Source organism: Bactrocera dorsalis, chromosome 3 (assembly GCF_023373825.1).
Source record: "Bactrocera dorsalis isolate Fly_Bdor chromosome 3, ASM2337382v1, whole genome shotgun sequence".
Classification (NCBI taxonomy): domain Eukaryota; kingdom Metazoa; phylum Arthropoda; class Insecta; order Diptera; family Tephritidae; genus Bactrocera; species Bactrocera dorsalis.
In genome coordinates, this window is record NC_064305.1 from 7,649,363 (window position 1) to 7,663,791 (window position 14,429).

Genomic DNA, 14,429 nt, shown 5'->3' on the forward strand with positions numbered 1-14,429 from the left:
ACCACATAGCTGTAAAGTTAAAATGTCTTAAGGGGTCTGTAGCGCTAATAAAGAGCCACACTTAGGAAAATAACAGTAATTTTACGTCGTACAGCACGTCAACGCGTTTTGCGTTGATTAATGGGAACTTGATATCTAATTCTGATACATCCTCCAGTCCTTTGAACTATGAAGCTCCTAGATATCTGAACCAAGTTCTGGATAAGGCTAGACATAAGCAGAGAAGGTGTTCCAGTGTCTCTCATATGCTCTTTCCCTGCGCTTTCTACATGAATCATCGTTAATAATGCACATACGGTTCACCTGTGATGTCACTAAGTCGTAACCTGTGACTGAATCAACAAACTTCCTGCAGTCTTTTCGAGACCGTGAGAGTAGAAAACTTGCATGTTTTTCTTCCGTTCTGTTGCATATGATCTTGGTGATCCTGGAGGCCCCTAAGGCATTCCATCTCACGCCGATCCGTCTGTCAGCCCTTTCAGAAATTTCGTTGGCTTGCATATTTTTAGAGCTACTTCGTTAGTAAAGCGAATGTCACTCTTGACTATCTCATCAGATATTTCATTTACCGGAACGCCCTTGTGGCCCTCGAACCCAGTATATATATAGTATACAGCCACTTTATCTACAACCTCCCTGCTGCTAAGGGCATTCCCTGATGAAAGTCGATGTAAAATTATTGCTTTAATTGCCGCTTGGTTTTCGACGTATATATTGATATTTTTAACGTAATTTATTTTATTTTAGCGAGTATCCTGACATCAAAGACTTCTACCTGAAGTATACTACAATATTCCGGGAGCTTGAAGGGTCACCTAAGATTTAGCTTCGCGCAATAGATCCCGGTGTCCACTCCATCTACCATTTTTGATCCGTCTGTATAATTGTTGAAAGTTCCACTGGGGCATCGCGTATCCTTGCGCCATCCGCGTTCTGTTAGTGTGATTTGAAATGTTCTTTTCTAGATAAAGCGTAGCAAATGACCCCTGCCTATCGAGCCGCGGCCGAAAGTTCTTGTAGAAAATTCACTAAATTCCACCAAACTTCGGCTATACCGAAGCTAATTATGCGGTAGCGGTTGCATTTCTTATAGGATAAACGATTTTTGAAGGATTTCTATCCTGATTTTAATCGTTCAGTTTGTATGGCAGCTATGTGGTTTAAGTGTGCGATCTAAACAATGTATTCAGAGCTACTTGAACAGTACGTAAGATATCTTGTCACATAAAAAAGTTGTCCATATAAAAATTGAAGTTGAGCGGTCAGTTCGTACATCTGCTATATGCTATATATAAAAAACCAATTGAGTTTTACAAACATTCCAACTATAAAAAATGTAAAACCTTGCTAGGACAAACTTCAAGGCCTACGCCACTGCCTTGTCACATTCTACACGCGCAAACACAGCTATTTAAGCATACATATGTTTGCTGCATACCGTTATAGTGTTAAGTTTAAGGAGTGCCTGCAAGTGATAATAAGGCAAATGGAAAGTACCGCTTTCCGCACACATTCGAAGGATATGTTAGTACGCACTCCCATTCACGCTTGCGCCAAATTAAACAACAACAAGGTGCTATGATACTCAAAATTAGCGTATGTTAGCATAAAATTTAATTCAGTATGAGCTTTAAGTGTACCGTAAAAAAAATGATGTTATAACGGTACCTCTGTACGGGCCACCTACCACATGGATATGCGATTTTTCTCCCAATAGAGAGATTTTTCAGCCTAATTTAGTCAACTATCATGCGTTAACAACCGTTATTCGTGACATATTTGAGTTAAAAAAGCATTAAATTATCCCTTCATTGGTGCGCCATTCCATTCCCAACAGTACACACACACACACACGGTATAAATGAGCTATATGGTATAAAATGAGTTGCGTAGCACTCCTTAATATCCATAATATTATTTAAATGATTGCGATGCGCATATCACGTCTAGACACAGGCTATTGTCCATTGAAAACAGCAAACAGGACCTAGATAGCGTTTCTGGTGTCCGCGTGCTAGTCATTCAAGCGCGTGTACTCCTCGAGTAGGCAGACAAAAGCGAGTTATAAGTCAGCAATGTTGACGAAAGAAAGTGACTATAGTCGCACTTCCACCTTAGCTGCCGATACCTATGTATTTCAAGTGGAGAGCGATGTTTGCACCAAAGCGGATATAAGAGACACCGAAAACGCGGCGAAATTGCGTAGAACTGCCTGCTTGACCGGCAGTTTAAGTATCGAGGCACTTTACTACAATTTAGCGCCGATTGATGCGGACAGTGTGGATAGTAAGAGTGTGCAACTCGACTCGTGTGATGTGAAATGTGAAAAGCAGTTGAGTGAAGCTGTTAAGAAACCACCGCCGTTGGTGCGAAAGCGTACCTTCGATGGACAGCTGATTTACAAAGTACGAACTAACTGAAATCTTGTAGAAATGTGTCCTAAAGTATTGACGCTCACGCTACTCATTAGATTGCTGTACAGTTTCGACGCTATATTCATTTACCCTCGTCTCGTCAGCAGTATTATAATACTAAATAAAAAATCTTCAGCTATCTTGTCAAGCAAGTCCTTTGAGACCTCTACTCGACGTCGTTATTGCAAAATATTCAAATATTTTGGGTATCGAGTCTAGAATTGGTAGGCTTCATACCCAAAACATTAACCAAAATATGTTGACTTCTTGCTAAAGTAAACATCTGGGTAAGCCTGATTAATCATTTTAAACGTCTTTGTCGCAGATTTACTGAGTTTCACACAGAGCTTAATCGCGTAGCTCTGCTCTAACGAACGCTGCATTCTCGGCTTGCACCACTCACAGAAACACGTCGCACGAAAATGCTCCTTTGTTAGCTAGGAACGCCTTCTACCGAGTTCAGTCGGTGTGTGCACGCTTCGAAGTACAGTCGCGGCGGAAGAAAATCAGTTCTTTTACTTTCCGAACAAACCCTGTAATCTAGAAAATATGTTTATCAATTCGGTTTGTGCTGATGAGATGGCAAATCTCTCTCTCGAGTATTTTCGGCAGCGTCGAGTGGATGTGTCTGCAACTAATATTAGACACATTTTTTGTATTTTTCTGTAATATTAGCGCTACTTCAAATTTAATTTAATGACGGACTTAAGCCGCCTCTTAGAAGCTGTTGGATTCGCTTGAGAAGTGTATTTTTCATAAAAGAAACACTCCTGGGAGTTTGACGGTTTGAACTGGAGTTGGTTCGCATTGAATTACAGTTCTAGGACTCTTCAACAAGCGCTTATCCTTCGACCACAGAAAAAAGACATTTTTACACGTTATAAAACCTATTTTAGTTCACAAAAGGAAACTTTTTTTTTGTAAATTTTTTAGTTATGCCTTTTTTGCTGTAAACGCACACAAAACACACTATATTTAGTAAGGGTTGGTTAGTTGTTTATGATTTATGAGAAATTATTTCACAAATATTTGATAGCTTGGCGAAAAGGGCAGTGGTACACGGGTACAAGCAGATATCCAAGACTTTGAGTCCATTCGGAGCATGTGCCTAGCTAATGGCTCCTTATTTGAGGATCCGCTGTTTCCAGCCAACAACGAATCTCTTCTATTTTCACAACGACCCGATCGACACATTGAATGGATGAGACCGCATGTAAGTACAGTTATGAAAAAAATATGTGCACACAATAAAAACAATTATAAAAAATGCAGGAGATCGCTGATGATCCACAATTCTTCGTGGAAGGCTATTCGCGTTTCGATGTGCAGCAAGGCGAATTGGGCGACTGTTGGTTGCTCGCCGCCACTGCCAATCTAACCCAGGATCCAAATCTATTCTTTCGCGTTGTGCCACCAGATCAAAGCTTCGAGGAGAGCTATGCTGGTATTTTTCATTTTTGCTTTTGGCAGTATGGTAAATGGATTGATGTGGTGGTCGACGATCGTCTGCCGACATATCGTGGCGAATTGATGTATATGCATTCCACTGAGAAGAACGAATTTTGGAGTGCACTGCTGGAGAAAGCCTATGCCAAGTGCGTGAAACAAGCTCTGTTATTTTTTATATTTAAGTAAATTTTCACTTCACACCCACAGATTACATGGCTCATATGAAGCGCTTAAGGGCGGCACCACTTGTGAGGGTATGGAAGATTTTACCGGCGGTGTAACGGAATGGTATGACTTAAAAGAGGCACCACCAAATCTATTCAACATTTTACATAAAGCTGTCGACCGTAACTCCTTAATGGGTTGCTCATTAGAGCCGGATCCAAATGTTTTGGAGGCTGAGACGCCACAAGGGTTGATACGTGGTCACGCATACTCTATAACCAAAGTTTGTTTACTCGATATTGCTGTACCCAATCGGCAAGGTAAAATACCAATGATACGTATGCGTAATCCCTGGGGTAATGAGGCCGAATGGAATGGTCCGTGGAGTGACAGTTCACCCGAATGGCGTTATATACCCGAAGATCAGAAACAGGAAATCGGTTTAACATTTGATCGTGATGGTGAATTTTGGATGTCATTTCAAGATTTCCTCAATCATTTCGATCGTGTTGAAATCTGTAATTTATCACCTGATTCGCTTACCGAGGAGCAACAAAATAGTGGTAAACGACGTTGGGAAATGTCTATGTTTGAGGGTGAATGGACCCAAGGTGTAACAGCTGGTGGTTGTCGTAACTTTTTAGACACCTTTTGGCATAATCCACAGTACGTAATAACACTAGCTGATCCGGATGAAGATGATGATGATGGCAAGTGTACGGTCATTGTGGCGCTGATGCAAAAAAATCGTCGTTCAAAGCGTAATATGGGCATGGAATGTTTGACAATCGGTTTTGCTATTTATCATCTAACCGAAGATGACTTACACACGCGTCCACAGGGTGTGAATTTCTTTAAATATCGTGCATCCGTTGGACGTTCGCCACATTTCATTAATACCCGTGAGGTGAGTGTGATTTCAGTTACTGTATACCAATTTATATAAATATGAAGGCGAAGAAGTAAAAAAATTTTAAAATACAAATTTTTAATCTGTATTATTAGGTTTGTGCACGTTTTAAGCTGCCACCTGGTCATTACTTAATTGTACCATCAACCTTTGATCCAAATGAGGAAGGTGAATTCGTTATTCGTGTTTTCTCGGAAACTCAGAATAACATGGAGTATGTATCTATATATAATTATTATTTTTTCTTGCAACTCATTCATAATCATCATAAGTACAGTGAAACAGCGCTATTTTAAACGAAAATATGCTTCTTTTGTATCGGTTTGTAAATATTAAATTCTATTTTTTTTTTTTTGTAATTTTTGAGTGCTCTTGACTACTTGGCCTAGTTTGCTAACCTTAATATATATTATATTTTTTTTGTTTTATATATTTTTTTATTTGTTTTATAATTTTTTTAATACAGTTTATTTAAACTTTTTTCGAATAAATATTGGGTAGTCGAAACGGTCTTTTCGTATTTTGTCAATAGATTTCGTTGCAGTCGTTTTTTTTTTTATAAAAAAGGGAAGAATGCCACGCAAGCCACCAATGAAATTTGTGAAGTTTACGGAGACGTGTAAGTTCGTCTAGCACATTTATAGTTCGCTCGCTTCCGTTCTGGAAATTTTGAAATTTCGATTTACTCTGATAAAAGTTTTACACTTATGTAATAAAGGAAAAATGGCAAAAAGTAGTAACCAAAATGGTACATATTTTATTTAAATAAAAAAAATATAAGTTGCAGTTTGATTGAAAATACGAAAAGACTTTATCGACTACCCATTTTTTTTTATTTTTATTTGTTTTACGTTTTTTTACAATTTTTTTATATTTTTTTTTTTATTCTTTTATACGCTTTATATAAACTTTTTCGAATAAATATACGTACATATAATACTACGAATCTAAAGAATATCCACCTGTTGTGCATGAGGCATACTCCTGCCGCTTAGCCCGCTAAAGTGCATTTTCACTGTACCTAATTACTCATTCCATATACTTTAACTGTGTGTCACAGACCTACATAATTCAGAATGGATGTGCTTGACAATCCTTTGTGGGTTTGTCATTTGGTCTGCACTCTTTTACCAAACTTTTTTCTTCTCTTTCCCTTTTGATCCTTCCAATACTACTAATACACCAGAGAGAATGACGACCATGTTGGATATGGAAGCCCGACTGATGATAAGGTTAGTAACAATGTTAATTTAAGTATTTACATATATACTTCATGCTTGTATATAACTGCTGCACATACATGCATGCATGTAATTACTTACAATTTACATAAATACATATAGGAATGCTTTTGCTCAGGGTTTGGCTAGTGTGTAGAAATCGCTTAAAGTACTTTCATTTACCTTGGTCTGATAAAACATTCATTGAATTTAATTCTACAATAAAAATTATGGTTGTTCATTCGAGGTCATTGTCTCCATAAGTCAAATTGTATTTTTATCTGCATATTTAACTGTTACATATGTAATATTCATATATTTCAGTGCACAACTTTCAAATTCATTTCAACATTTTTTTTGCATAATTCCACTTACATAATAGTTGCGTTTACCGCTTAGCCATTGAAATCATTTATCGTATAAATATACTTACAGCAATTTTTAATTAAAATTAATACAATTTATTAATAAAAATATTGAAAATTTCAAATTATATGGTGTTTATAAACAAAAAGTGGTTGTTAAAGTGGTTATTGCTGATTAGTTGGTGTAGTTCATGACAGTTGTGACTAAAAAGTTAAGATGACATCGAGGTAAATATAAATTTATGTATGAGAGAAAACTACAGCTTACAACCAAGGCTATGAAAACCTTAAAAAAGCACTCCAATAGAATACTATTCCTTAACTATTGATTTCATTTTAAAGTAGTAGATTACAATTTTCAAGTCTTAAGGGGTCATATTCACTTGCAGATAAAAAAAAGAAAACGCGACAAATATATCTAAGAAAATCGTTCAAACCGATCGGACCAGCTGATTCAGAGAAATGTTCCTCGCCGACTCTGACAACAGCGTTTCGAGAAAGAAATTGATTGCACTAAATAAAAAAAATCCAGTTTTTTTTTTTACGAAAACTTTTAAATTTATTGATCTAAAAATTTTTACACATATTTTGGATTTTTTGAAAATTCCAACTGTATATAATCTCCATTACGCCCATTTCTCTGGAACTATTTGCCAGATTAACCTTAAATTTTCGGAGAACATTTTTAAGTATATATATGTACATACATATATTATTTACGCAAAAAATAATAATCTTTTGAAATTCAAAAGTGAATATAATCCATTAAGTAAATATTATATAATATATTTTTTATTGAAGCATTCTAGTCTCGAGTGATAAAAAAAGCATACAGTAAAAGAAATTAGCAATGTTATGTAGAAAATCCGCAAGTAGCCCCCCTAAACTGCATACCAATATATTTTTATATATGGAATTTGTGTACTCGTACATATTAATATTTATACATATATGTATATCTATATATTTCTATAATCTAGCAATTTCTTTAGTTTTGTGCTATAACCTCTAAGTACTATTCTCTAGTTTGTTTGCTCGTCAAATCTTAACGAAATATTTCTAAAACTTGTCTGTTACTGTGCAGGTGTTGCCAAATCTTCCAAACCCAATGGATCCCAGACCGAACGAAGGACATAATGAAAGTCTTTTGAAACTTTTCAAAAGTATTGCCGGTCCAGACATGGAAGTGGATTGGATGGAATTGAAACGGATATTGGATCATTCAATGAAAGATGGTAAGTGGCTGTGTAATGTCAAATTTTGTGTTAAATAATTATAAATACATTAATAATAATAAAATTAATAATTTCAACATTACATATTTTCATGCCCGACACCAAACAGACTTGCCAAAGAGTACAAGCTATACACCATACAATTATAATGTGCAAAACGCTGACGTTGGCGGTGGCGCTCCGGCTGAGGGTGGTGGCCTCAATATTTTAGCGCTTATTTGTGGTCCATTTTGCAAGGGCACACCATTTGAGAGCATCTTTTCGGAGGGCAACGAACAAAATCCTTCAAATGCAAATCAAACCAAGCCTGGCGGTTATATGGGTTTGCCACCAGGTGAGAAACGGCTTAAATGTAATTTATTACCAAAGTAATATTCTTGATTATTTTCACCTTTTTTACTTATAGTCATAATGGAGGAGAGTAGTAATGGTTTCTCTAAGGATGTCTGCCGCTCCATGGTTGCCATGATGGATGTCGATCAGTCGGGTAAATTGGGCTTCGAGGAGTTCGAAGCCCTACTCACCGACATAGCAAAATGGAAAGCGGTATTTAAGCTTTACGATCCGGAACAAACCGGACGCATTGATGGCTTTAAATTGCGTGATGCGCTCAACTCTGCCGGTTATCACCTCAACAATCGTATACTCAATGCGTTGGCACATCGTTATGGTTCGCGCGATGGTAAAATTTCATTCGATGATTTCCTTATGTGTGCAGTCAAAATTAGAACTTATATTGGTATGTGTGTGTGAAGGCATTATTTGCAGAAAAATAAATTTGCTGTATGTAATCAAAATATATTTTTTCTGTTGCAGATATATTCAAGCAGCGGGACACCGAAAACAAAGATGTGGCTACATTCAGCATGGACGAATGGATTGAAAAAACTATATATTCATAAAATAAATTTCATAATTACTTATTATGCATTATTATAGCCGATGAATCTCTCATAACTCGAATCCAACTACATATACACACACACACACACCTTATCCAAAACTTATCTAATATCTACAACAAAACATACATTTAACCCTTTTCTATTGATGATTGATGTTGAGCAATGAATCTCATTTGTCGAATATTTCTATGCTAACTGCCCAGTGTCTTTGCTAATGCTTCCCAAACTTTACATATACGGAGTTAATTCTCTCTCTTTACATCTCATTCGCCACATGCTCTCCCTCTAAACGTATATATGTTAAAGATTTTGAACTCTTTTTTGCAAATTTGTCTAAACGAACAAAGAAAATGAACAACAAAAAATACTAATAAAAAAATTTACTTAAATTTAAATTAATGAAATCAAAATTAAATTTAACTAACACTAATTCGCATATACCAAATATTACAACTTTTCAAATATAAATTTAATACAATCATACACCGTGTGATAAGTACATATTGTGCATTTGTCTTGTAAATACTATTTGCATAGCACAATTAATTTTATATGTTGCACTTTCCTTATAAATTGTGAGAAGAAAATATGAACGATTGCCTTACTGTCAGAAGTATATTTTTCGTAATAATTTTTATTAGTGGACTTTTGCTGTAACTGCAAAACAGAAATTACCTCAGTCAATACGTAACAACAGCTGTTATGCTCTAAAGACAGTAACTAATACAGTCAATGTTTAAAGACGCATAAGCATAGATAAATATATATTTGTTCTTGTTTTTGTTTGAAATTTTAGTAACAAAGTTAAGCAATTATGTATGTGTATTATATCGAGTGCTGTATTTTTGTATTGCAATTTTATATCATAAAAAAATATTGTTAAATTTAACTGCTGCAATAAAATGAATCAATATACACAAAATATAAATTATATTGTTTTTTTTTTTATTTTAGAAAATAATTTTATTGAAATTAATTTAATAAAATATACATATGTATGTATGCATAATTCTAAATTTTAATATTTGAAATGAAACAAGAAATGTTAACTTCACTTGCACCGAACCTATAATATCCTTCAAAAATAAAAAAAAAATTCTCCCTTCAAGCATCTGATTCCCATTGTCCAGATTATATATATGACAACTAGATACTAGATGGTCCGATTTAGGGAATAAATATTTTATTCTAAAACAAAATCAGCATTTTTCAACTGAAATAAAACCTTACTTCTAAGTGACCCGACAATATGTATATCAAAAAATAAAACTCTTCAGGTTTTGCACTACAATAGAGGTTAAAACTTTATTCAGATCAATATACTGTTACTGTTAAGCATGATTTTAACCATTTTACGATTACATATTTATTTATGTTTAATGAAATACCGGTCAAAATTTAAAAATCGCGTCAAAATTATCATCATACACACACGTAGCTAGCTCTCACATAATTTTTGTTCAGTTTTAATGTTTTGCTTTAATTTAATTTAAATGAATTTCGGTTTAACATCAGCCGAGCCTTGCGATACACCACCAGAGTTTTGACGTGACCATCCTTGGCTGCTCGAGTTAGTACTGCCATTCTAAAAAGAGAAAAAAATATTTTAGATGAGTTAAATGTGTGTATGTAGTTGTTTTAGGACCTGTTGTGTATCATTACAGGATCCTGAGCCCATGCCTGCACTTCCATTAGAACTAGGATTATTTGAGTTGTTGCCTTTGCCACTGGCATTTAAACCTCCACCATTTCCCGAGTTACTAGCTTGGGCCATCCAAGACAAAAAATTTCCACCCTGATTTGATACCTTATATTTATTTAAATTGTGAGCTTCACAATCATGTATCTCAATGTTTACCTGTTGATCTTGCGACTGATTCTGCAATTGATTGCCGAGTAGACTCCATTGATTCAAGGCAGCAGCCACGATAGCAGGATTCATTGGTAATGAGTTCAAATTGAGGCCGACACCCAATGGGTTATTCATATTTTGACCTTGATTTGGTGGATTTGGCCCTTGTGGATTTATGCCTAACGCTTGCAAATTGGGCATATCGAGATGACCACGATTGGTTTGATTATTCCAACCCATATTTCCACTGCTACTATGCTGAGGACCCATTGAACGACTATTCATATAATTACCTCCATTGCCACGATTATATGGAGTGATTGATCCATCTGACCGGTTGCCAGAATTTCCCATCAATCCGCTACTGCTGCCGCCCAAACTGCCGCCACTATTAAATCCATTGTTGTTGCCACCATAGCCATTACCATTCATGCCATATGAACCGTTATTAGAACTGCCCGACATGGGTCCATCACTCAGCATATTATTCGAATTGCTCGAACGTTGATGGCCGTTGCGTCCAGAACTGTTATTGCTACTACCACCGCCGCCGCCACCGCCTCCACCAGCGCTGCCACTTGCATTAAGGCCTTGATGATGTAACATGTGTAGGCCGCTGCCGATGCTACTTTGAGAATTGTACGAGTAATTTTGTTGGTTATGACCAGAGTTTCGATTTTGTTCCGACTTTGGGGCTGCATTTGAAACATGTACCGATACACCTATAAATAAATATATATATTAATTGTAATAAATCCAGGCATTTTTCTCAATATATACAACATTACTATTTATGGTAAAATTTTCTCGGCATTACCTTTAATAATGTGGTCCTCGCCACACAAAGATTGCGCAACTTCAGGATCCAAAAATGTTACGAAACTGAATGCACGAAAAGGTTTTGGTATGAAAACATCGGTTACTTCTCCGAATTTTGAAAAGTAATCTCGCAAATCATCGGCGGTTAGGTCTTCAGTACATCTACCAACAAATACTTTACATGGCACTTGATGCATCATACCCTATGAAATAGGAGGAAAATATTTTAATTAATTTTTCATGTTTTAGTATTAATCGGAGTTATAAACTTACTTTAGAATTTGGTACTTTTACTTCACACCAACGTCCATCAATTAAATGTCTAGACGAGAGCACACGCATTTGAGCTTCGTACGAACCAAAGCGTACAAACCCAAAACCTTTCGATTGACCAGATTTCATATCCTTTTTTACTTGTGCCATTAACACTTCACCATAACTTTCAAAATACTCGCGCAAACTATCCTCCGTGGTTTTCCAAGGTAAACCTAAAACAATTAAATCGGTGCAACGTAAACGAGTTTCAATACGTTTAGTTTTGGCGGTGGAGTTTTCCAAATTGTCATCACTTTTGCGTTTGTTTTCTGTAAATATAAACATACATTAAATATAAAATGATATCAATATAATATTTGGTAAATAACAAAATTACCTTTGGGGAAAACACAGAAAAATACGCTTGAACCCCAACCGTCTTCAGAAGATGGCGGATATAAGCGACCCTCATTCGAACGCACACCGCGCACTGCCTTCGTATCTTCATTGCGATACTTTAGACCACATGAACCAGGAAATTGAGCTTGCAAGGTGGATAGAAGTAAAGTTCCATCCTCCTCTGCTGGAAGCTCTATGGGTTCCTCACCCTCTTCTTCGGCTACTTGTACAAAATCCATTATATGTATTACTGTTGTCACGAAAAAATATAAAATTATTATAAATATAAATAGGAAAATAGTATATATTTAATTTTTAACAAATTAAAAAAATTTTGTAAATTAAATATTATATGTAGCAACTTTGAAAATACGTCTCAAATTACAAATGATAATATTCTTAATTAATTTGTATTAAGATTTAATTTTTATTATTTTCAACATAAAAGTACGTCAATTTCATACCATTCTCCACTGGAAGTGTTTTATTAAATTAAAAGTTGTATTAACTAGAGAGTATATAATAAACAACATTGGGAATTGCATTCAAAAAGTATTTCCATATTTTGAAGAAATATTTTAATAAAGCGATAAAAAGAAAAAAAAGAGGTATACAAATATACATACACATGTTATATACACAAAGAAGTGTGTATTTTTAAGAATCATTCCAATCAACGACTCGTTTGGATTTTGCTTAATTAATTTATCAAAATGAAATTATTTGCATTTGCTTTTTACAGTAAATTCTTTTCTTACATAAATGTGAATATTGGCTAATCAATAAAGTAGTTGATAATATTAATTGGATTTTTGGAAAATCATTACTAAATATAAGAATGTGGCATGTAGAATGAAACCAAAATTAGCCTTTATCATATAGAGAAAAAGAAAAAATATAAATTATATACATATAAGTATATATAGATACTAATGTAATAATTTTAACACCACTCAACCCAGTAGAATCAATCTTGAACGTTGTATGTATATATAAAATATTTTTCTTTTGCTATACACACAATACACACAATCATATTTTGTCACCTTCTCTCTTAACGCTTTCGCACGCTGCTTGTTCGTTCGCTCGCTCTCAAAATTCACACCTAATTTTTTTGCTTGTTTGATATTTTTTTTTTGTTTTTTTGGAAATAAGTAACTTTTAACTTATATTGAAAGTTATAAAAAACTGTGTGCTGTTGTAATTAGTATATTTTATTTTAAGCAATGTACATCTAGGACTATGCCAGTGTTCCACTTTTCTCTTCCTTTCAAATCGCTCTTTTCACGCTATGCACACGTTTCACTCGACACCGTTCATAGCTTCATTCACGTAGACACAATTCACAAAATGAGCAGTAATAAAAATATATATTTACAATTTCCCAAAATGTGAACGCAAAGCACTCATTTTCCACTTTATTTACTATTAACTCCTAATCTTAAAACAAAATTTTATTAACTTATGACCGCCCAGCGAGAATAACCGGTGTTAATCTGGTGCTTGAAATATCCGAAGAACCCAGCCGATTAAATAATACCGTGTAAGGTTGCCAGATCATAATTAAAATCAGAAAATACCTTGTGCCACTAACACTCATTTAAATGTTGCGTGGAACAAAGCAGCACCAAAGCATTTGTGGAATGTATTTAGAAAGTATTTGGTAAATAAAACACACATTAAAAAATGTGCTAAATTTTAATACGTATGCTCTAAAAATGTAGAAAAGGACAGCTGTTTAATAACCCAAATAAAATTTTCTCATGCCTAATAGAATGTGGTATGCATTTAGAATGAGGAAATAAAAGAAATACAACAAAACCAATGAGACATAGCCAGCAGCCACCTATCGGTTAAATCACCGGTTATTTACCCAATAAAGCTGACAGAGATTTATGTTAAAATGTATATGAGTTTCTTCAGGTTCAATTGAAAATTCTAACCGAAGCTTCTGGGTACGAGCGATCATATCTTTTTTACGCAGCCAATATTAATAGCATGGTGTGTATGTGTTAGTTTCGCGATATTCTGGATTGGAGTTTCGGTAGACGTGATTTACTGGTATACTCACATTCCGTCAATAAACACAACCCACACCTGCTTGCAATAAACGATTAAATTTTCTCTAATAATGTTGTAAAATTCTGTAATATTTCTTATCTTCCACGTTATTACAGTTCCATTGTTCCGCACTTCATTAGAGAAATTTACTAATTTCGAAGCTTCTTGACGGAACTTCGAGGAATGGTAGAGCTGACAGTTCCTGATCGGATAAAAATCGGGGCCCTTCTAGTTATTTAGACCCGACTGCCATTGGAACGGTAGCTGTATTTCAATTATTTTCAGAGTTTCTAATTTGACCAAAAATTTTCCTTCACAATCCTTCCATTCTACGAATAAGTTTTGAACACTTGTTTTTATTTTATTTATTCTTTTATTGT

General features: G+C 35.0%; 2 protein-coding genes across 8 annotated transcripts; one reads left to right on the forward strand and one right to left on the reverse strand.

Moving 5' to 3' along the window:
• The first annotated feature begins 1,592 nt into the window (after window positions 1–1,592).
• LOC105226881 (calpain-A) lies at window positions 1,593–8,750 on the forward strand. 2 transcript variants are annotated; one of them, XM_049453870.1, is made up of 10 exons: window positions 2,017–2,405; window positions 3,451–3,627; window positions 3,687–4,009; window positions 4,071–4,935; window positions 5,034–5,152; window positions 6,125–6,170; window positions 7,608–7,758; window positions 7,868–8,092; window positions 8,165–8,497; window positions 8,575–8,750. In XM_049453870.1, the coding sequence occupies exons 1-10, from the start codon at window positions 2,076–2,078 to the stop codon at window positions 8,658–8,660; spliced, it is 2,655 nt and encodes an 884-aa protein (XP_049309827.1). In that variant the 5' UTR covers window positions 2,017–2,075; the 3' UTR covers window positions 8,661–8,750. The 2 variants fall into 2 exon arrangements, 1 of the variants encoding a protein (XP_049309827.1); XR_007422427.1 differs by lacking the exons at window positions 7,868–8,092; window positions 8,165–8,497; window positions 8,575–8,750 and having other exon boundaries at window positions 1,593–2,405; window positions 6,098–6,170; window positions 7,608–7,686.
• A 1,191-nt stretch (window positions 8,751–9,941) lies between these two features.
• LOC105226883 (TAR DNA-binding protein 43) lies at window positions 9,942–13,510 on the reverse strand. 6 transcript variants are annotated; one of them, XM_011206005.4, is made up of 7 exons: window positions 13,451–13,510; window positions 11,987–12,238; window positions 11,608–11,918; window positions 11,333–11,537; window positions 10,522–11,237; window positions 10,309–10,470; window positions 9,942–10,248 (listed from the first exon to the last, which is right to left on the reverse strand). In XM_011206005.4, the coding sequence occupies exons 2-7, from the start codon at window positions 12,225–12,227 to the stop codon at window positions 10,153–10,155; spliced, it is 1,731 nt and encodes a 576-aa protein (XP_011204307.1). In that variant the 5' UTR covers window positions 12,228–12,238; window positions 13,451–13,510; the 3' UTR covers window positions 9,942–10,152. The 6 variants fall into 6 exon arrangements, with proteins under 6 accessions (XP_011204307.1, XP_029406310.1, XP_011204305.1 ...); XM_029550450.2 differs by having other exon boundaries at window positions 13,367–13,505; XM_011206003.4 differs by lacking the exon at window positions 13,451–13,510 and adding an exon at window positions 13,035–13,177.
• Between the last annotated feature and the right edge of the window lie 919 nt (window positions 13,511–14,429).

What these genes read in the sequence shown, in the direction of transcription:
- LOC105226883 (XM_011206005.4), bottom strand. Translation starts at nt 12,227, where the DNA reads ATGGATTTTGTACAAGTAGCCGAAGAAGAGGGTGAGGAACCCATAGAG. An exon ending in TAAAAGTACCAAATTCTAAA is followed by an intron (nt 11,538 to 11,607) that starts GTAAGTTTATAA and finishes CCTATTTCATAG; the next exon opens with GGTATGATGCATCAAGTGCC. An exon ending in CGAGGACCACATTATTAAAG is followed by an intron (nt 11,238 to 11,332) that starts GTAATGCCGAGA and finishes ATTTATTTATAG; the next exon opens with GTGTATCGGTACATGTTTCA.
- LOC105226881 (XM_049453870.1), top strand. Translation starts at nt 2,076, where the DNA reads ATGTTGACGAAAGAAAGTGACTATAGTCGCACTTCCACCTTAGCTGCC. An exon ending in ATGGACAGCTGATTTACAAA is followed by an intron (nt 2,406 to 3,450) that starts GTACGAACTAAC and finishes AATATTTGATAG; the next exon opens with CTTGGCGAAAAGGGCAGTGG. An exon ending in TTGAATGGATGAGACCGCAT is followed by an intron (nt 3,628 to 3,686) that starts GTAAGTACAGTT and finishes TAAAAAATGCAG; the next exon opens with GAGATCGCTGATGATCCACA.